The 21,779-nt window shown below is 38.3% G+C and overlaps 1 protein-coding gene across 2 annotated transcripts in view; it reads left to right on the top strand.

Annotated features, from left to right (window-relative positions):
* Positions 1 to 21,538, top strand: part of TECPR2 (tectonin beta-propeller repeat containing 2) — a 46,100-nt gene extending 24,562 nt beyond the window's left edge. The window contains exons 15-21 of one of the 2 annotated variants that reach the window (XR_008462257.1): positions 285 to 374; positions 1,200 to 1,433; positions 5,045 to 5,193; positions 17,559 to 17,700; positions 18,917 to 19,066; positions 19,333 to 20,211; positions 20,834 to 21,538. Coding sequence is in view for 1 of the 2 variants with exons in the window: in XM_054161827.1 (XP_054017802.1) it covers positions 285 to 374; positions 1,200 to 1,433; positions 5,045 to 5,193; positions 17,559 to 17,700; positions 18,917 to 19,066; positions 19,333 to 19,490 (923 nt within the window). In the remaining variant the exon portion in view is untranslated. Of the gene's footprint in view, positions 1 to 284; positions 375 to 1,199; positions 1,434 to 5,044; positions 5,194 to 17,558; positions 17,701 to 18,916; positions 19,067 to 19,332 lie in introns of both variants that reach the window. The other variant, XM_054161827.1, reaches the window with a different exon arrangement.
* The last annotated feature ends 241 nt before the right edge of the window (positions 21,539 to 21,779 follow it).

Here is a 21,779-nt window from a genome sequence, read left to right as displayed (position 1 = left end):
AGCCCTTCTTACAGGTCCCCTTCAGATACTGAAACATATTTATGAGGTCATTGAAATGCAGTTAGGTGATGATGACCATTGATCTCCTTTCTTCTGTTCTGGATTTCCACTTCTCTGTGTGCATACATACATGCCAGGAGGAGGATTTCTCCACTTCTTTACTTTCCAGCAGTTTCTTGAAACATTTACATAGAAAATCTTTGCTAGGTGATATGTAATGAATGATTTCAATTGTAATAGAAAATTGAATCTCATGCTAATACCACTCAGTTCTTTCTTTAAAGGCACTTACTGGAATACTGTTGTGCCTCGTGGTACTGCTTCTGCCACAAAATGGATTTTTGTTTTGGCTTCCACAGCTCCATCTAAAGAAGGTTAGTGAATCAACAATGCAAGCATGTAAGATCTGATTTTTTTTTAAATAGAGTGGAGTTAATGATGTAAGTAATTAAATGTCCTGAATTACTTAATATTTTGGGTCACTCTTCTTTAGCAGGAATCTAAAATATTTGAAGGTGGCAATGTATCTGTAAAATTACTGGAGATTAAAAAACCAAAACCCAAGCATATCATGCACTCTGCCACCTTTGGTGTAGAACGGTGTGCAACAGAGGGACACATAGTCTTTTAGGAGCAGTAGCTCCTAAAATGCTGCAGTGTGAGTGGCCAAAGTTTGTAATACGAAATCTTGGAGGACACTTTGCTGGAAGGCCTATACTGACCAAGTACTTCTCTTGTCAGTGCAGCTACTGCAGCAGAATTGCATGTTTTATCCCTAAAAGTGTGACCATGGTAGGGAATTCAACTGTTGGTTATAATAGTTAGCTACTGCGTTGTCAAAGTACTCTGGCTTTATTGGCAAAAATGTGAGATTTAGAGCTGAAAAAGAATGCCATTTTTTGAAGGCAAATGTCAAGAATAAAGAAAAGCAAAAGAATAAAGGGGAGTGATAGTGCATGGTTATGTGTGTATTTTCTCTATTAGTTTTTTCAAATGCGTTTGAGAGGAGTGCTGAGGTGCCTAAATAAGAGCGTAGGATACGTATTGATACTTCAAAATCTTGCTCTGTAAACATAGCCAAGAAGCTTTGATTTTTGACTTCGGATATACTGACTGTTTTTTTTCAGAAGTAGTAGATGTACAAGCTTTTTCAGAATGGATTAGGAATGATTTTAGTAACAGAAATGTCCTTTCCTTAGGAAGCTTTCTGTGGCTGTGCCAAAGCAACAAGGATCTGTTTTGTGTCAGTGATCAGAATCCTCAGTTTCATCCTTCTACGGTACAGCTGCCACCAGAGGCTGAAATGGTGCACTACTCTGCTTGCCAAGATGCCATCTGGGGCTTGGATAGTCATGGGCAGGTCTTTATTAGAACGCTTTCATCCAGCTGTCCAACTGGGATGCACTGGACAAAACTGGATCTCTCTCAACTAGGTATGTAATTGTTGTTGACTAGACTGTCTCTAAACTCTCTTAGCAAACAGCCAGTATTTTCCTTCAGAAGTGTCTTTTGGTTTACTTACATGGAATATTACATTTACTGGGTTACCTAAATAAACACAGTGAAACTACAATAATGGGCCTCACAGCCCATCAGGAACAACTGTGGCTTTCAAATAACATTTCATTTAAGTTTTGCTGGAGACAGCAATGTTCACTGTTTGCAGGATACTTTATATGTGTATGTGCTGCTAACAGTTTTTCAGTCTGAGACAACTCGAGTTACACAGTGCCATGCAGGTATATCAATAGATTTAACTAGTCTAGTTCTTGTACTACAGTGTAACTATAATTGTGTGGTCCTGGGAAGTTCCATGCACAAGGCCCTGAATTTTGTGGTTAATTGTATTCTTAACAGAGTGACCAAAATTGCATTAGGATCCTGTCAAGGAAAAATAATGCTTCAAGAATTGCAGCATCTGTAAGTGATGCAGCTGGTAACACTTATCTTCATATTTATACTGATCGAATGATTCAGCACAATGTTAAGAACGTGCTACTGCTTAATTGCTCTTTTTATTTGTTTAGATATAAAACCAAGGTTATGGACCATGTTTTGATCATTTAAATATCCTCCCAGTTTGGCTGTGGGGTAATGAAGCCAGCTTCATGTATTGTATGATGTCAGATTCATCAATAGTGTTCCAATTTGATTGATTAGTCTGACTGTTAGAACATTCTTATCTTCATGCTAATCTGCATTCCTATTTCAAGAGAAAATGAAAGAAATTGGGACTGTGCACTATTCTCACACCATTTTAAAGATAATTCAAAAGTTTTGCTATTTTCCCAGTGTTCATCACCGGTCTGAGAACAGAAAAGCAATTTTAACTGCAGGGTTCAGGAAAGGCACACAGCTGTCAGACTTCAAGCTTCATGTATAATTTCAGTATACAATTCTTAATACTTCATGGACATTTTAAAAAATACATCTTTTTTGAATTAATTTGTTTGCCAGCTATACATCAAGTTTCCCACACCTTATGAATTGTTTCCAAATCACTAAAATGTTCTGCAGTTTAAGCACTGCTCGATGCCTTTTACCTTCACTGACCTACAAGATAGGCTTGTCCACACTAAGATAGGCTTACCCCTACTCTCCTTATGTTGCTTAGTAGAGTTTCAAATGTTTCTCATGATACCATTGCTTTCCAGCACTTTAGATACTGTTTAACTGAAGTAGTAAGTAACCTCTTGTTATTGTCTGAAAATCTCAATGCATACATAAAGCAGATAAGTGTAATTGATGCTAGGTGACTGTAATAGCTGGCATGTCAGCCTCAGTAATTCAGAAGTTCAACCTTTGCATTCAGCTGTTCCTGTTAGCTTTGTGTCACACTGTGGTAGGATTGCAGAAATCTGGGGCCTGGAAATACTTCAGACAGGACACTTTACCTGTTACTGTGAATTAATAGTAAAGTGGGAAAATGTTTTAGGTGTTTTTTCCTCCATTTAAGTATATATATGGTAGACTGTAGTAGGTTGAAAGAGCTTTTAATTTCTCTAATTGAGCTGAAGAATTGGAGAAGTATTGTTGCTGTTCAAGTGTATGTTTAAATTTACTCCTGAATCATTAGGACTGTAGTTAAAGGAGGAGAGGTAAAACAAGTTGCTGTGAAATGTGGGTCAGAATTCTGTATGGAAGGGGTGGCATTGCCAGCATTAATCCTGAAATATTAATATTATGTAGGTGGTATCTTCCTCTTGCCTTTATACCCTGTAGTGGGAGTAGTATGTAGCAAATTATTTTGATTAGGATTTCAATGTCAGTGTAAAAAATTCTAAATGCAATAGGATGACCTTGAAGTTTCAGCAGTAAACAATGTCTCTGAATCATGCTACTTTCTCTAAACAGTCAATGAATGTGGTTGGCATGACCTCCTAAAATAAAAACACTAAGGGGGAGGATGGGGAAACCCTAAAACATTTACATAAGAGCTGCAGTTTTGAATATCAAATTGTACGGTCGACATAAATAATGTCAGCCATGCCAAGTGGGTGATATGTGATTCCATCTTTGAATGCTCTGATGCTTGTTTGGATCAGAACGTTTCAACAGCTGAGACCTCATGTGACAAAGCCATTACTTGGAGTCCAACATACGTTGGAAGGACTAAAAAGGTTTTAAGTAAGATTTTGACTTTGTAGCTGAATGTCAGTCCCCTGCCTGCAGAAGAAAGTTGTTCCCAAGTGGCAGAAGTTTTTGTGTATAGTTTTGTCATTTGTTGTTAATATGAAGCTATCTGATTAGAGGAAGCTTCAGGCTGAGAATAATTTGAATTTCTGTGATTCAGAAAGCTAAATATTGCCTTAATGAGAAGATCTGTTTACTATTGCTGATAAGTAAAAAATAAAACCGTGTAGTGCTGTTGTTTCCTCTTCTTTCCCCCAGCAAAGCTTTAAATTTGCACTCACTGGGATAAAATTGCATTCCCCCTCTTTAAGGAATTCTTTATCTGATGAACTTTACAAGAGTTTGTTGCCAGTTTTCACATCACTGAAGAGAGTGCTCTTACCAAGAATGGGGTATCCCAAGCAGCACTGGCATGTTCAATCATCCAGCAGGGCCTATTTTTAGAGTCTTCAGTTTGGAGTCTGACCAGAGCATTCTTCCTGTAGTATATCTGTAGCGACTTGGTCCCTCTTTCTGCAGAACGTGTTTTCCATTACTTGTCCTGACACTGGGAGAGGAAAAAATATATAAAATCATATGTTACATGTATTGCATCACATGGCTATTTTAAAATGAATGTGAAAGAGTAAGAGTTCCAGCTGACAGCTAGCGTTCTTTTTAATCTAAAATATCAGATGTGCTTCTCTAATAACTTTGTGAACTTCTAATAGCAAGATGGATGGGTGGATTTGGTATGCAAAACCCCCTCAGCCCCAAAATTCCAAACCATACCTATTTGGCAGCTTTGTTTTCGTTGTGCTGACTTACACAGGGTTAAATGCTGATGCATTTCTGAAGTAGGTGCAATGAATGCATACTCTGTTGAATGTAAATCCATTGAAAATCATCTCCTTTTTGCTCAGATGTGATACTGGTATATTAACAGTGAAGTGCATAATGCATATGCTCTTTAAAAATAAAAGTGCTGATAGTATTGGGAATGTTCTTTTCTGAGTGTATTAGCAGATCAACACCTTCTAGAAGTCTACAAGCGTGGCCAGCTACAGCAAAAAGTTCACATTAGGTCATGTGAAAGTTTGTCTGGGCACTGGCAGCATTCGTTACGGAATGTTTCCCTGCTTGATTTCAGTTATCTTAATGGTATATTTTTAGCGGGGTTTAGAAATTGTATTATCCCATGAATAAAACATTTGTTTTCAGATTTAAAAAAGAAGTACCTGACATATACTATCTGTTGGTTTTATTCATTGAATCCAGTGTTTTCTCTCACAAGTTAATACTTAACTTCTATTAATTTTTGTGTCACTGTGTTTAAAGCTGGTTTAATACAATCAAGTTTAAATGAAAGTTCTCATTATTAACTCAATTTGAAAGGAAAATGCCAGGTTGCCAATAGTCTCTTTGTTATTAGGTGCTGTTAAACTGATCAGCTTGACCTGTGGAAATCAGCATGTTTGGGCTTGTGACAGCAGTGGTGGCATTTATTTCCGTGTGGGAACTCAGCCTCTTAACCCAAGTTTGATGCTTCCTGCGTGGATAATGATTGAACCACCTATACAGGTAATATGTTGATTACAATTTTTGTAACTCAGTGGTTTAGCTCTGTGCATTTACAAAAGAATTTTAACACTCATGAAAACAGTAGAGCCAGACTTTAAATGTGAAGCTTAAAACTTTGTCCCACGTTTGAATTCTACAGGAAAAAAACAAGGAAAAAAAGGAAAAAAACCCACCACAGAGTCTGTATAACATACTCTGAATATGCTTCCTTGTCACCATAAGTCATCCCAAATTCATTTAATCCTTGCAAATAACTTCTTTTTTTTTTTTTTTAAGTAGAGATTTTTGTTTTCCTTTCTATCCTCAATGAAGGTTTACTGTTCTTGTAGCACAGCAGATTTATGGACACATAGTAGAATGCAGCCTTGAACCATACACTGAATACCTGCTGTGTGCTAGCCAAGTGGCTGAACTGGACAAAGGCACAAAGCAGGGGGTGTGGGAAGGCTCAGCTCAAGAGGCATGGTGCTGAAGTGCGTGCCTCCTTCTTTCTTCATCCTCACTTTTGTGAGTCTAGGATGCTTGCCAGAGTGCTGTGCCTAGATTTAGGGAGTGTCCTTATCATACAGTTATTAATAAGCATGCAGTGCAATTACAGCTCTTCTCTCTTGTTCCCAGAATGGGCAAACTTTGTATGATTTCTGCCTGCCAGCTGGGAGGATCAGAATGGAAAGGAGCCTCTTTTCTGAATATAGAGAAAGGATAAAAGAGGTTTCTCCAGTGTCTGCTTTCTCTTTTAATCTCTTCTTAAACCTCAATGCTTGCTTTCATTGCTGCTCTAATATTTTGCAAGTTAAAGTATGAAATGGGAATTTTTTTCTGTGTCATGGATTGGGACTTCTGTAATGGAGCAGGCTTCTGACTACTGGTTTCATTCTTTGCTCCTTGGCATGACATCACTTAACTGCTGATCTAGCATAGTAGCATGGGATGTGTTTGCATATTTAATTTACATTTTAGAGTGTTACAGAATTTCTCTTGAAGATTTTGTAATGTGTGGTACTTTTGAAATGCCATATTAAGAAACAAATCTGTGGCAGTGGAGTTGCAATAGTTTGTTTGTTTGTTACATCATCGCCTCAATGTGAGGAAGAATTTCTCTACTGTAAGGGTCACAGAGCACTGGAACAGGCTGCCCAGAGAGGATGTGGAGTTTCCTTCTCTGGAGGCTTCCAAGACCCTTCTGGATGTATTCCTCTGCAACCTATGATAGGTTCTGTGGTCCTTCTCTGGCAGGGGGGTTGGACTTGATGATCTCCAGAGGTCTTTTCCAACCCCTAACATCCTGTGTGTGATCATTCACCTTTAGTTCTGCTTATCTCCTATCAGCCACTTACTATGTGACTCTCAGGGTGTAAGAGCAAAGAGCAGGGGAACAGGGAAATGAAACTGCATATTTGCATCCCATCAGTTAACAACGGTGCTGGTTAGACTTCTGTGCTGTGAATGTGATCAGTCAGGCCTGGAGAAATGGCACCTTGTTGTGCAGAGTAGCATAACAGACATAGAAAAGTTCCTGTGTCGCTTTGTTCAAAGGCTGGATTACACTGTTCATTCTTTGTGCACGGCAAGTGGGGCTTTCTGACATAACCTCCCAGAGGCAATTTTTTTTCCTGGTAAGAGGCAGTAGGGCAGCAGGAAGAGGAGACAGGGTATCAGTGATAATGTCTTCCATAAGGGTAGCAGTCTTAAAAAATGGAGAAAGCATCTAATAGAATGTGTTCCTCAAACTGAGTTGGCCCAGAGACAGAGAATTAAACTTGTGTAGTATCTTCTTACCAAGGATTTGTTTATCCAGAGAAATAATAGCCCCAAAAGCTGCTTCCCTACACTGATACTATTTAGTCTGTACTAAGTGCATGCTCTACTCCTCCACTGAAATAGATTCAGCTACTCAGTACATAGGTGTTTAGGAGAAAATGTGATTTGCCATGGCCCATTATTTAGCAGTGACTTGCTTATGTAGAAAATCTTTAAGTGGACAAGATTGGAAATTGAGTTATTTCCAACTAGATTATTGAGGAAGCTGGATGATGTTGCCTTCCAAAACGATGACCTTCTGATACCCAAAGCAGTGTCATTCTCTTTCCTGTTATCTTGCCAGCATTGCAAATTTAGTGAGTCAATATGAAAGGGCAAAAATTCAAACACTGCTTGCAGAGATGAAAACTCATGGGTTATATGCTTGTTTGAGCATGCTGGAATTGTCCCAAAACAAGTCATTGCAGTACTTGAAAGAGCAGCTATTCATTCTTTTACAAAGGTTTTATGCAAAATTAGAAAATATGTGAACTTTAAAATTATTTCCAAATGCTATCTTAGCATTTGGATAACTGATTCAACATGATGGCTGAAAAGTGGACTACTCTGTGAACAATATTTGCTTCTTAGCAGCACCTTACTGTTATCTATCCATTAATTGACTTTGACATGGTTCATGTTTCATCATTTTATCTTCAGAACAACAAAAATAGTAAGAAGTATTTGTGGATAATTTGGTCATTTTTTATTTGAAGAAGGAAATCTAAATTGCTTTTCACTTGCTTTAAGTACAGGAGCATTCTCAAATAACGTAATTTAAAACCAGCTATGGATATGTTATTCCCTGGTAAATGTCAGAGCCAATATGATTTGCTCTATCCCAGATCTCATGACTCATGAACAGCTTGTGAGCAGCTATAGACTCTACTTTTATGGTATCACTTCTCATTAAAGGAGTGCTGCAGTTGCACAGCATCCATCTTTGCACAACTTCATGAAAGCGTTCAGAGACAATAGTTTAGAGGAGCTTTTACTCCTGACAAAAAGCAGTGAATACAATTTTATTTCAGTCTGCACTGTGATGCTGGGGTTTGTGGTTTTGTTGATTTCTGGGTTGGTTGGTTGTTTTTGTTTTTTTTTTTTTATCTAGACTAAAATCATTCTCATTTGTTACCCTTCCCTTTGTAACTCCCTATTGCAGTGTTTCTTGAGATGTAAAATAACATCATCTGCCCTCCCTCATTTTTATTTTATCCAACACTTTCAAAGTGGTTGATAACATCATTACAGTATCTAGAGCATAGTAGTTTGTGTGTGGATGCTTTCTATACTTCATCCATTCTGTTCTGCAGTTTTAGAAGTCAAAATAGTTATGTAGTTGAGTAGCTTTTTGAAGGCTGCTTTAAGGACATTGACAAAGGTGATCAAAATTCTTTGAATAAATTATTTAGTCTAAGAAACAAAGTGATTTTCATTCTCTTGTTAATACACAGGATGAAACTAGTATCTGCTGCAGTATGTCTCAATATAAAATTTAATGGAATAAAAATTACCAGGAAATATAAGACTATTTATATAGATGCTAGAGAGTGTATTTTTGTAAGTGTGTGCATGTACGTTTCTGAAGATTTAATGCTTTTCAGATTTCTGGACTAAAGAAATAATAATTATTATATATATAATAGTTATATAGACTAATAAGACTATGTGGGTGATTATGGAGTAGAAGTTGATCAAAAGGTAAAAAGTATTAAATTGCTTTGAAAGGTCTTGAGAAGTTGAACACTTGTTTGAAAAGAATTCTTTCAATATTCCAGCATTGGTTTTTTGGCACCTTCTAAAGAAGATCCAGAGGCAAAATCTGATCTTCTAACAAGTACTACTTAACATAAAAACTGGCCTTAAGAATCACCTTCTGAGATTTACATTAAAGGATCTATCAGATAAGCAGAACTTTATTTAATAGGATTAAAAGAAACAAAGACCACGATAAGTATTTCTAGTGAGTGATCAATCGTCTATGGATCGTAAACAATCAGCCTTACTCTAAAAATCGATAAAGACGGTTTATTAATTGCCACTTGTTCGATTACTTCTCTTTGCTCTTTTGTAACCAAATTCCATAGAGAAGAGGATTAAAAAAATAATAATCAGGAGGTCTGTTTAAATACCCTTGTGGCTTGTCTGAACCATGGACTAAAAGGAGCTTATTTGAGGAAGTGTGTACTACTTGGCTACTGTATAAATCTTTCATCAATCCTTTGTAGTTCCCTGGGTCTCAGCAGAGGAGTACCTCCTAACTTAAGTTTCCTGTAAAGTGATCTCTTGCAGTTATGTGCATGTCATGTAAGAGAAACTTATGAGAAATTGCTCTTTTAACAACCTAGTAATTGTCTCTTCATATTTTAAGGTAGATATCATAGGTAAGAGAAGATAGCCTAAACTCGTACTGATTTTGGAGCTATTTTTCCTCCTGCACCAAAAAAAAGAGCTGCTCACACTTCAGCTGTCATTCAAAAACTGTTTAAGCTACAAAGCAGATGGTAGTCAAAATATTATTTAAAATTAGGAAAATTCTCTGTAATTCTGCAAGATTAATATATGCTAGAGTTAATTTCTTCTCAGTACGTTCCTTAATCTAGGTTCAGAGTAAAGGTTGGTTGTGCCTTACAGATAAGTGGTGATGTGTTAGAAATGGTTGTCATGATCTTTAAAGAAAGGAAAGGAAATAAAGTTATGCTTACCTTACAAAATATTTACTGCAAACCTGGAGACTTTCTTCCTCTTCTTGTGCCTCACTTTGCATTTTTCAGTGAGATTTCTATTATTATTAAGGTCAGTTTTGTGTTAAGTGGTACTTACAGGAGGAACTGGTGAGCACTCTTCCAAGATCATGTTTTGCCACTACATCTTTCTATGGTAGGTGCCAAAATCAAAGCTGAAATGTAGGAAGGGTGAAATGATCTTCTAGGATTTGATATTTGGAGAGGGTGGGATTTTTTTTTCCCATTGAAAATGCTTTGTAACCTTTACTTTAGAATCATCCATGCTGCTTTTGAATGCGCTTGCTGTGGAAAACTCAGTTCTTGAGCATCGCTGTTCAAGCCTGGTTGTTTTTACTAGCATGGACTAGCTTGCATTACCCAGCACAGATATCTTTCTGACTTACTGAGAGTTCTGTGTTGGAGTACTAAGATGGGATACAGAGGAAGTATCTTCTATTAGAACAGTTCTGCCTAGATTGGAGAGGTAGTGCACTTACTAAATCTTGTGGTTATCAATAGACCAGACTACCTAGTCTGTTGTTCCATATATCTTTATTCATATGAGCTCTTCTAAAGACATTAATAGGGAGAGGATTTTTCTGGAGGACTGCACTTTTCAAGATGCTGTAGACAAATCCTATGTTTGGCAGTAGTCAGAGTAACTGTGTTGAGATGGGTTGCACATAACTATACCAGATCAAAGCTCCATCAGCAGTGCATTTTGTTTGGCTGATTTAGAGTACCATCATGTTTAGGTTCAAATATGTACTATTCTTAGCAGGTATGCCTTTCTTAAGAAGTAAGTTACATAAAAGGTGCTTTGGATACTGAAAGAAAGCAGTTCCAGCATTTTTGCTAAGGTTGCCTGATTCCATTGCTCATTTCAGTGCTTATTATCTGTCTTTTTGTTGCAAGTTAAGAAAACTGCTGTCACTGTATTACTTTGCTGTATTTTTCTGCCTTGGAGTTTTAGCCTTCTGGTACTTTTTTCAGGCACTGCTATCGCCATGTTCAGGAAAGTGTGCATGTGGCCTGTCACATTAGATAGCTATTATCAGCACCCAGAAGCCTCAGGTCACAAAAAGTGCACAAAACAAAATACACCCAGAAAACTGAGGAGGGGATCCTTCCATGTCCTTTTGAAATATGATCTCAAGGTGATCTGTTTGCTTTTTGACAGGACTTACTTACACTGAAAACAATAAAATGTGGGAAGGGGAACCTTCTTTTTTTTTTTTTTTTCATACTTTTCATTTGTTTGGTACTAGAAACATCCTCATATCTGCACTCTTCCAATGTGCCCAAGTATGGTTTTAATTATTTTTCAGAGAAATTAATTTAACGTTTGGTTGGGTAAATAAGGTAACTGCAGTTACTGAGTTTTGAGAGTTGTTGAAAATTATTCTATTTAAAAATAAAAATCTAGCAGTGTAAAAGTTCTTAAGTAAAGGATTTACCAAGTGTGTGCCTTGGTTTCAGGAGAACTGTTCAGGTGCTTGCAGATAGTGGTAGCCTGAAGTATTTAATAAGTAGGGATCCTTGAACAGTGATTTTGAGAGATAGGTATAAACGTAAATGTTTGGGGGATTTTTTGCTTTCTTTCATTTCCATTAAAACTACATCTGCATTTTCTAAATTCTGGTTGGAGCAGTTTTTATTGTTGTTTTCTTTTGTGTGACTGAATTTCAGATTGTTTGGGTCCAAAAGCGATGTGGGGGGGAGCTGGATCCCATTGACAGGTTTGTAGTTGGGGGTTTGGAATTTGTGAAGTAAATAGGAGAAGCACAGATAGGTGCTAAGCTCAGATTGTATGGTCACTGAAGTGAACTTCAGTGGGCCAGCAAGTCCACACTGAGTAAGGATGTGCCTTTGGATAAGTGGTGGGCACATGGGACCCTTCAACCTGAATTAGAAGCCTGGAGGCCCCTAAAATACCCTCTAAGTGTACTACTGTCCCCTTGTTTCATGATAACACTGTAAGAAGGTGAAGTGCTGACAAATGCTGAATAGTCTGCTCTGTAGGAAGACCCTGTCTACTGAAGCCTAGAAATGAGCAAAGTGGAAGAATTTGGGCTATATAATTTGGTAAATGGATCATGTATCTGGGAGGCAATGACCTCACTACTGACCCCTGGAATATGATTGTTTTTATCCAGTAATGTATCTGCATTGCATAGTTTGAGAGAGTATTTAGTCCAGAACTTTAGCACTGGATGAGTGCTACTGGATGAGTAGTAGTTTTATCCTGAGAGCATTTTCAGCATTCCTGTGGCTTCCAGGATGTATTCTGCATTCTGACAGATCATCACTTTTCAGAATGGGTGTAGCATTTTTTTATTTTGGTTGGTTGGTGTTGGGATTTTTTTTGTCCTCTCCCTGAGTTCATGTGGTGTTCTTTTACAGGTGTTTTGTTGTGGTTTTGCTTGGCTTTGTTTTCCCCCAGAGTTATGTAAGTTAATACTATCACATAAAGGTTACAGACATTTTTTCATAAAGCAGTGCAGGAATTAATTTCTGTTACTATCCAAGGCATGTGACGTTTTCATCACAAAGCTGTGAAATAATGTGGGCAAAGCATGAAAAGCAAAACAGCAGAAAAAGCAGCAGTTTAATAACTGCTTTAAGTTGTCAAAGCAATTGTCAGGCAAGGCTGAAGCTAAAAACGTGTGTGGTTTTACCTTACAAAAATGCTTTACTTTCCTTGGTAAGGGATTTAAATTTTAAAAACACTTTACTGGCATAGCCTGTGTGAGAGGAGGTTTTACTGATGCCCATCAGAGGTCTGCTTTAAAAAAAAAAAAAAAAAGCCCCCAAATGCCTTCATTACTCAGAGCTTTGCTTATACAAGGTTTTTATTACCTAGTGCTAAACTATCTGTCATTGGAAATCCTAGCACATAGTGTTTACTGTGTACATTTCTGTAAAAACTTAGCTGTTCTTTCCTGATAGCTCAGTTTTCCAGTGCATTATTAAAAATACTTGTGGTAATTGCAGACATCTTACAATCTCCTACACTGCTTTTTATAATATGAAGTATAAGACAGTGTGGCCAGAATACAGTTGGGCAAACCTGAGTAAGGGTGTAGTTTGTATGATTTTTAAACAGATTGCATTAAGTTGTTTTTTAAATTACTTGTAAGGAACAGTTGTACTAAGTATTTTGAGAGTATTTTATGGTTCTGTTGAGCTTTGTTGTGTTGACTAGTCACATAGGTTTGGTATGGCCTTTTCTAGGATTTTATGTCATAGTCTTTCTCATGTTTCTGCAAGAAATCCCTTGAAATAAAACATACAGAGTTGATAAAAGAGAGGTGAAAGAGTTAACTCCTTGGTTTTGCCTTTTTTCCCTGACTCTGCTAGCTGTAGATTGGAGGTGCCCAACTAAGGCCCTCATCTGTTTATTCACTAAAGAAAGTAAGTGGGGGGGAAAGGGTCATGTCATTATTCTAAGGCTTCTGAGGAAAACAGAGCTCCAGTTTTTCAGTCAGTAAACAGTAATCTTTTTCTGACAATTCAGTGACAGCATTACAGATGAACACAGGGCTTCCAGGAAGACTAAACATAGATTCATTTTTCCTTCCCTTATATACCATGTTGATATTCCCTGCAGAGAGGAAAAGGGCATTGAATTTAGCAAGATGTTCTTCAAAAGTCTGAATGAAAACCATTCTGTTCAATACCGCTGTTATGTTGCTTGTGCTTTCTTGATGTCAATGATTTACAGCCTTCATTCAAATGGGGTTTAAATGCCAGGTCCTCCACCTGGGTCACATCAACCCCATGGTAAGCTACAGACCTGGGGATGTATGATTGGACCTGGGGGTATTGGCTGACAGTCGACTGAATATGAGTCAGTAATGTGTCCAGCTGGCTGAGAAAGCTAATGGCATCCTGGCTTGTATTAGAAGCATGGCCAGCAGGAACAGGGAGGGGATCGCTTCCCTGTACTCAGCACTGAAGAAGCCACACCTTGAGTATTGTGCTCAATTGAGGTGCTGAAGTGTGTTCAGAGAAGGGCAACAAGGCTCATGGAAGGGCCTAGAGCACATGGCCTATGAGGAGCGTCTGAGGGAGCTGGGGTTGTTTAGTCTGGAGAAGAGGAGGCTGAGGGGAGCTTTCTACAACTACCTGAAAGGAGGTTGGAGCAAGGAGGGGGCAGCCTCTTCTCCTTGATGGCAAGTGATAGGTCTAGAGGAAATGGTTTCATGCTGTGCCAGGGGAGGTTTAGGATGGATGTTAGGAAACATTTCTTCACTGAAAAGATTATCAGACTTTGGAATGGTCTGCCCAGGGCAGTGGTCGAGTCACTGTCCCTGGAGGTGTATAAGCAGTGTGTGGACCTGATGCTTGGGGACATGGTTTAATGTTGACCTTCCAGTGCTGGGTTGAGGGTTGGACTGGATGATCTCTTTCCCACCAGATGTATTCTGTGAGTTCACAAAATAATGTGCAAATGGGTCTATATTGTGGGAGGGTCTCTGTAAGTTGTGTAGTTTGTTACACTAGTTAGGAGGGTCTGGGTGTCGGTTAGCTATGAAAGTAGCTATCTGATAGATGGATAATGGTCAGCAGTGTGAGAAATATCTCTGATCTGACCTTGCAGCCTGGCCTGGGTCATCTGAAAGTCTTTCTGATTTGTCTTTTGGAGGCAAAGAGAACATTTGTGCAGCTGGCATCCACCAACTCATCATAAAAAGGACTGAGTTTGGACAGGCTGAGAATATTATGTTTAGTCTTTCTCATCCTGGATAGTTGCAGCAGAACAGACAAAGTGGATGTCTACGGATACACAGAGTCTGTGCATGTATTGCAGAGTGACATAGAAAAGGTTCTGATGCTTTTTGTGAGAGTTACATAGATTATTAAATACTTGAAGCATGCTTATGGTAATAAAAACCTAGTGAAAATGAGGGATATCCCAGATGTTGTCAGTGTGGTTGTTCCAATCTTAGAGGTCTTTTCCAGATGAAACATTTATATGACTCTGTCAAGAACATACATGATTCTATGTCACTGCAGGGGGAGTGTGTGTGATGTTGGACGAGATTACCTTTGAAGGTCCCTTCCAACCTGATGCAATCTGTAATTTTATTTACCCTACTGTGGTAGCCATGAGAATACCTTTTTATTGTTGTTGTAGATGGCTGCTTTCTGGGCGAAAAACTCGGAGGCAAAACCTCTGCAACAGGATCTAGGAATTACATGCACTTGTATCTCAATGTCTTCTCACTTAGTTGTGCCAAAAGCTGCTGTATAAAATCATACCACTGGCTGTCCTGTAACTGTTCCTCATGCCTGTTTCACAGCAGAAGGCTGCAGTGGAAAGGAGGGGGGAGGTCTGTTAAGAGCACTGGATGCTGTCACCAGTGTATTGCCAGGATTTTTTATAATGAGAGTGAGCTTATCAGAAGGAACTAAGTACCCTGAAAAAGGAAGAGAAGTTGAAAGTAGCATACCCAGAGAGGCAGGGAGACTTAAGGAGGAAGGAGGACCTTGCTTAGAAAAACAAAGAACAAAAAGATTTTTTGGCCAAGCTTATAGAGATACTACCCTGAACTTGGTAATGTCAGTTTTCTTAGGTACAACGGTGCTGCAGAATAGACATAATTGCTTTGATTATACTCAAACCTGTGGTGGTATCAGAGCATCAAACAACTTTTGCCACTCCTTTGGGGTCTTTTCTCTGCTTTTGTTAGCTTATGCTATGTATAAATCTGTAGTAATGCACAGGCTTAGATTATAGATGCAAGCACTCAGTCACTGTCTCGGGGAATTATTGTGCACAAATCCCACCCGTCCAATAACGAGGGTCACACGAAGCTGTTTGGCACAGATTGTGGAGGACTGTAGTTGGTACGTAAAGTGTGTGTCGGGGAGGAGCATAGGCAGACACACTGGCCATTTGTGGTGTGAAGGAGATAGGGGAAGAGATGACTGTGATAGAACAACCTGGCTGGGAAAAGGAGATCAGTGGCTTGTAATTTTTAAATTTTTTTACAAGGACAAAGATCTCCTGTTATGTGCACAGCTCCCTTACTTTAAAATGTGAGACTGTGTGAATAGAAATACAGAGGGGGATGCAATGAAGCTGGACAGTAGTGAGGCACATCACTTGACAGTGGTGTGGGGAGGTGAGCAGGATGACATGGGAAAGAATGAGCCAAATTGGCCATAGAAAGAAGCAAATAAAAATGGAGTGGTGAAACATGAACAGAGCCAAGAATAAGGATCACTTCCAGTGAAGAGGCAGCAAGATGAGAGGGCAGAGTTAGTGGGGGGAGGGGTGTTGGGTGTTTTGGTGTGATTTGGGTTTTTTTAGTTTCTTTGGTTGTTGATTTTGGATTTGTTTGGGGGTTTATGTTTTGTTGGGTTTGGCCTGGGTTTGGGATTTTGTTGGTTGGTTTGTGTTTTTGTTGTGGGTTGTTTCTTTTTTTTCCCAATACAGTAGTTTAATATCAACTTTTAAGTAGCTAGAGAGTTACAGATTCTGTGTTACCAACACTCTTAAAGACAATTAGTGATTTAGTGTAAGTATTCAAACTGCAGCCATTATGAATTTTCCGTGATCAGAGATAAACACTTCTCAGGCCAGTATCAGCCTCAAGCTTCCAACAGAATGAAGGTACCTAATGAGCACATAAAAACACGGGAAAATAATCTGTCCAAGGTCTTGGAACTGGAATAGACAGGATTGATTTGGTGATGCAAGTTGAACTTGGTTATAGCCGGGTCAGACACGTTAACACAAGAACTGTAACAGCAAAACCAGAGCAGGTAACTGTTATGTACACAGAAAGCCCATCTGGGACTAGGTTGTGTGCTTATATATGCGTGCTTCTTTATTCCTGGGTTTATAGATGACAAAGCGCTGCTTCTTGTTCTATTTATCACACTGGAAATTCACCTTATGCCTTTGAAGTTAAAGCAAGAAATGCAGAACTTCTTTGAGGTGTTGATATAGTTCAGTGTATCTTACTGCATTTTTTCAGTGTCTTTGTTAGACTGATGCAGAGAAAACTTTTTTTTTCCCCTCTTGTTCTTATCTGTATTTTATTTAGAGTACATTTTGCAGGATGTCTGCATTCACTGAACCTGTCAGCTGGTACATTTTCCTACAAAGTAACCATCTTTATGATGTCTGTAAAATGTTGTGGTGAGGAACAATGATTTTGAACAGTAGTTAAGGCAAATGTCTATAGAAACAGGTGGAATAAGGTCTTGCCTGGGAGCAAAAGGGAAGTGCATTCCGCTTCGGTTTGCCAGCAGTGTTGTGGCTGCTTAAGTCCTGCAGTGGTCTGCAATGAGTTCCACAGTTGTATTGCTGTAGAATCAGGTCATGGGAAGAAGGCAGATTGGCATTTCTTTGCGAAGGGGAGATATCCAAACAGTGAAAAGGTACTGCTTGTATACATTTAAAAATAAAGTGGAGGGTTAGTTGTGTTAAGAAAACTTTCTGGAAGGCATAAGGAAAGCACTGCCCTATGTGTTTTGGTGGAAGGGTTCCCTCTTAACTTGCAGTTGAAACTGCACCTGATTGGAGTCACAGTGTTTAAGCAAATACAAGTATTATTAGACTTAGATGCTGAACTTTAATTATGAGTATCTTTATCAGTAACTTCCTGTGGCATTCATTCATGTTCTTTTTCTGTTCAGGAAGGGATTGACTTTTTGGAAAATGGGTTATTTTGTGCCATGACAAAGTATCTGTTACATTTCTTCCTGTCTTTAGTGTCTGGTAAATATGTTACTTCTCTTGCTTTACTTCTGTGAAGCTCAAGTGATAAAACAGTACAAAGATTCAGAAGTACAAAGTTTAAATACTGTGTTTCATTTTTATAGCCAGTCGGAATCAACTTGGTCATCATCCATTCAAGTGCAAATGATCAGATGTTGTGGGCAATTGATAGCAAATGGAATGTCCATGTACGAGTTGGAATTACAGATGAAATGCCTGTAGGCACTGACTGGGAACATGTACCAGGTAAAAAAAAAATCAGTGCTTCAGTTCCCTGTTGTTTCTGCCATTTTCTCAGTGGTTTTGTTAGTTTGTTTTCCTGTTGCTTTTTAAATTGGATAGCCAACGCTTAAACCCAGTATTTTTCTCAGTGATGAAGTGTGCGTATTTGTGGAAACATAGTTAAGCATTGGATACAGGGTTTCTTTTAATGAATGCTTTGGGATTACTTAAAGGCACTAAGTAGTTAACTGAAGACAAACCTGTTTGATTGGGGGTTTTTTTGGATGATTTTCTGTTGTGTGTTGTTTTGATCTGCTGCCACTGAATTAATAAACAATACCATTCCCTTTCAGTTAGAACTGAAGTATTGTTCCTAAGCAATAGGAGACTACTGTGCTGGGGGAAGTGTTTTATTTAAATGTGCTATGGCACATCTAGATGTGGCTAACAAAAACCTAATGCTATTTTGCACACCTTTCTATTAATCCTGTGTGCTGAACACATTCTAGATTAGGTAATGACATTTTTGCTTTACCTGTAGATAAAACTAAATTTTAGCTGTTTCTTTCAAAATAACTGCATACTGATGCTGGCTGCTTGTTAAAGACTCTTCACTGCATAAGTGCATGGCACTTAGTTGTGGAGGACTTGCTTGTGATGATGGGACAAAAACCTTCCACAGTATCTGTAATGTTAACCAACTTTAGACAAACTGAAGGTATAACTGTTGGATTATTTCCCATACAGTAGTAAAATAGAGTGGAAGCTCTAAAAGCTTATTGTCAAAGTTCTCTAATTAGTTGTTGCTTTTGGCTGTGTCCCCATAACAGAACGGAACCACAGTGTTACATCTTTCTGGTCAAAAGGTGCAGTGAGTACAAAGTCTCCAATTAAAAAGCTTTTTTGTTCACCAGTGCTTCATGTGCTGCAAGTGGCCTACTTTCTGATACTCTGCTTACACAAGGCCAGAAGCTTAAAATCAAATAGCATCTACTCAGTTGAACTCCCCTAAAGTCAGTGTAAAGAAATGTGTAGTCCTAAATCATTTTCTTGACATGCCTTTCTTGGAAAACCTCCTGGAGAAATGGGTATTTCTTTGTGCCATCTATAACAGAGAGTTCTCTAGTATTAACATACAGAAGTGGTTACAATCTTGATGTCTTAGTAAACTTTCCTGCAAATGTATTTAATATATAGAAAGCCTGTGATTTGTTCCCCCTTCATGTCCAATTATTTTTAGGTTTGCAGGCTTGTCAGCTGGCTATAAGTGCAAGGACTGTCTGGGCACGCTGTCCAAATGGAGATGTAGCTCGTCGGTACGGTGTTACTGACAAGAATCCAGCAGGAGACTACTGGAAGAAGATTCCCGGAAATGTCTCACGTTTAACAGGCAAGTTGGTCCTGTATGACAGTTCAAAACACTGTGATGTCTGCTTTAACTTCTGCCTTATGATGCTCAAGCTGACCATATGGAGAGATTGCTGTATAATCTAAATCCTGTCTTGGCTGTGACAGTTTCACCAAGGGTGCTTTCACCACATTAAAGAAAACTTTCTCGGTGTATAATTAGGAAAATAGATCCAAATACAATTTTGTTAATGTCTATAATTGAAACGTGCTATATTAATTAAAAGATGGATAATTTATGCTTTGCAGTGACCCCTCTAGATGAACTGTGGGCGATCAGTGCTTCAGGATCCCTTCTCCAGCGCCTCACTAAGACCTTTAGCCATTCCCATAATTTGCAGAAAAATAATGACACTTCAGTTCTGCTCCACACTGATGATTTTGAAGATGAATGGGAAGTGATATGAAGCCTCTCAAGCTTGTGAAGCAAGGAGAAAAACAGAAGGACAGAATTTATGTAATGTATGTACAGAATGTTGGATCTAAAAGCCACTCATATTGGACCTGTGATATTAGCACTTTTGTATTGAAAAAGTGACCTGTTAAATAGCCCCCAAGCTGTGAGTTCTGATGTTTGTTCCATTATCTCTTGGGAGACTCTTTAGGTGTGGCATACTGCAATTGTTATACCGTACTACTGTAGAAGCTCCTTTGGAAATATAACTCTTAAGTTAATCTTACTAGCAATGAAAGTGACTATTTCACAACAGCATGCACACTAATACATGTGTACTTATTTTGAGAAGGAATTCTGTTGCATTAAATATTTCTTTACGTCAGAAACATTAAGCATTTTTCAATTTCTTCTTGCACTTGGAACTCCAAGCTGATGGGAACACTTTCCAACTGCTGTGCATATACTTACAGTTTTCCCTTGGAGCATGGAAGAAAATAGGATAAAGTATTTCTTAGTGAGATCTCAGAACATCACGATTACACAGCATTGGTGTTGAACTTCATTTGATCCATTTCCTTAGAAATACCTGCAAGGCCATACTAAACTTCCATTTCTGTAAATTTGATTCATAATTTGACTTTGTTCACAAGGGAGGAGTTTGGAATACACCTAATATCAGGGGAACTTTTGCCCATTTCACACAGCCATCATGAAGCTGACAGATTTTGACGGTAAGTCTCGCTTTGGAGTAAGAAGAAATTGTGTGTTGGGTTTGTAGTACAAAACAGGAATGTACAAGGCAGCTTTCATAATTCCTGTTGTACTGTATTTGTGCCTCCAGCCAGTGCTTTAACATTTGGACTCAAATTGTTTTGAGTACCAACCTTAGGTGTATTAAAAGAAAAAATGGTAATTGGTAGAATTACCTCTATGTCCCATTAAAAATGGTGATATTGTGAGAAATTACTTAACAATATTCTGATTTTTAGCTATGTTAGCTAAATTTTGAAGTGTCTTAACAGACGTTGCAGCAGAGGTACTGGGAAGTAACCTAAGTTAATCATTGCTGTTTATTTTTCATTAAACTAAATCTTTGACAGATACCTCATCTTTTTTTTAAGCAATAGAACTACAGATGAGAGAACCCGAGTTCAGTATGTAGGCAGAGGAGATACTTTGTGTTTATTCTAAGCTTATAAATCATCAGAATGTTTTAAACAGCTGCTAATCAATACTGTAAAAGAGCCAGCTTTGGAAAGGAACAGTAGTTGAAAAGAGAAGACATTTCTGGTTTGAGAACTTACTGCATACAGAAAAGGATGTGTTTGCTTTTTAACCTCTGTTCTCTTTCAGAATAATTCATGCATGTACTGCACAAAACTTGGAACAAACATGGTGCAAGGTGAGAGAATGTGAATCCATGGAGAGAGAACCAAGTTATGTCACTTTTTTTGGTAGCACTTGTAATATTGGCTGTCAGTTCTCTGTCTGATCTTCCAGTCTTACATGGAGGATAGGTTTGGTTCCCTTTTACAAGATGATATGTTTGGTTTGTTTCTGTCTCATCCGTATATGGAGATTGTCCCAGAGAGTTTTTTTAGCTTGTCTGGCAGTGGATTGTAATGGAATCAGCTTGTGAAGTAACCCAGTTTGTTTTATGCAAGCATAGTTTGGTATCTTGAGGACCCTAAAGAAGCTGAAATTTGGTTTAAAGGAATTTTGTGGCAGCTCACAAGTCAATTGTTTTGGAGAAGGGACATGAGTCCACCTCTGTGCCCTGCCAAGCTCCCGATGCTAAAATACAATGGCATTATTTAATAGTGACACTTTTGTATCACATTTTTTCAAAGTCATCTTAGTAATGGCTTGAGCTTGCTAATTGCTGATTTACTGTATAATATTATACCTTGCTATGGTAATTAATGTTAAATTGGTGTCAAGAGCTCTTGTCAAACTACTTTTTAGGGTAGTTTCAATGAAATTAGAATGGGGTTTTAACTTTTATTTCTGTATTTAGTTTGGTTTTGTTTTGTTTGTGCTTTGAGACAAGTGCAATAAACTAGATTTTTAAGAAATAAATTACTGTGGTGAGACTCATCTGTTGCAGGATCTACAAGAGAGTTTTCTGTGTCTGGAAATGGTCTTGATGTGGAAGACAGGCCTGCTTATGAAACTCCTTCCCTGCTGCTACCCCGGACAATATGGCAATTACAATGTGAGGATGTGCATACTGTGAAGTTTATTTCATATATTGTAAAATTGTGACAGGTGTGTCAAACCAGCAAAATGGTTATCTTCC

Source organism: Dryobates pubescens, chromosome 5 (genome assembly GCF_014839835.1).
Source record: "Dryobates pubescens isolate bDryPub1 chromosome 5, bDryPub1.pri, whole genome shotgun sequence".
Classification (NCBI taxonomy): domain Eukaryota; kingdom Metazoa; phylum Chordata; class Aves; order Piciformes; family Picidae; genus Dryobates; species Dryobates pubescens.
The sequence above is the reverse complement of the archived record's forward strand: the minus strand, read 5'-3'. Positions and strand labels throughout refer to the sequence as shown.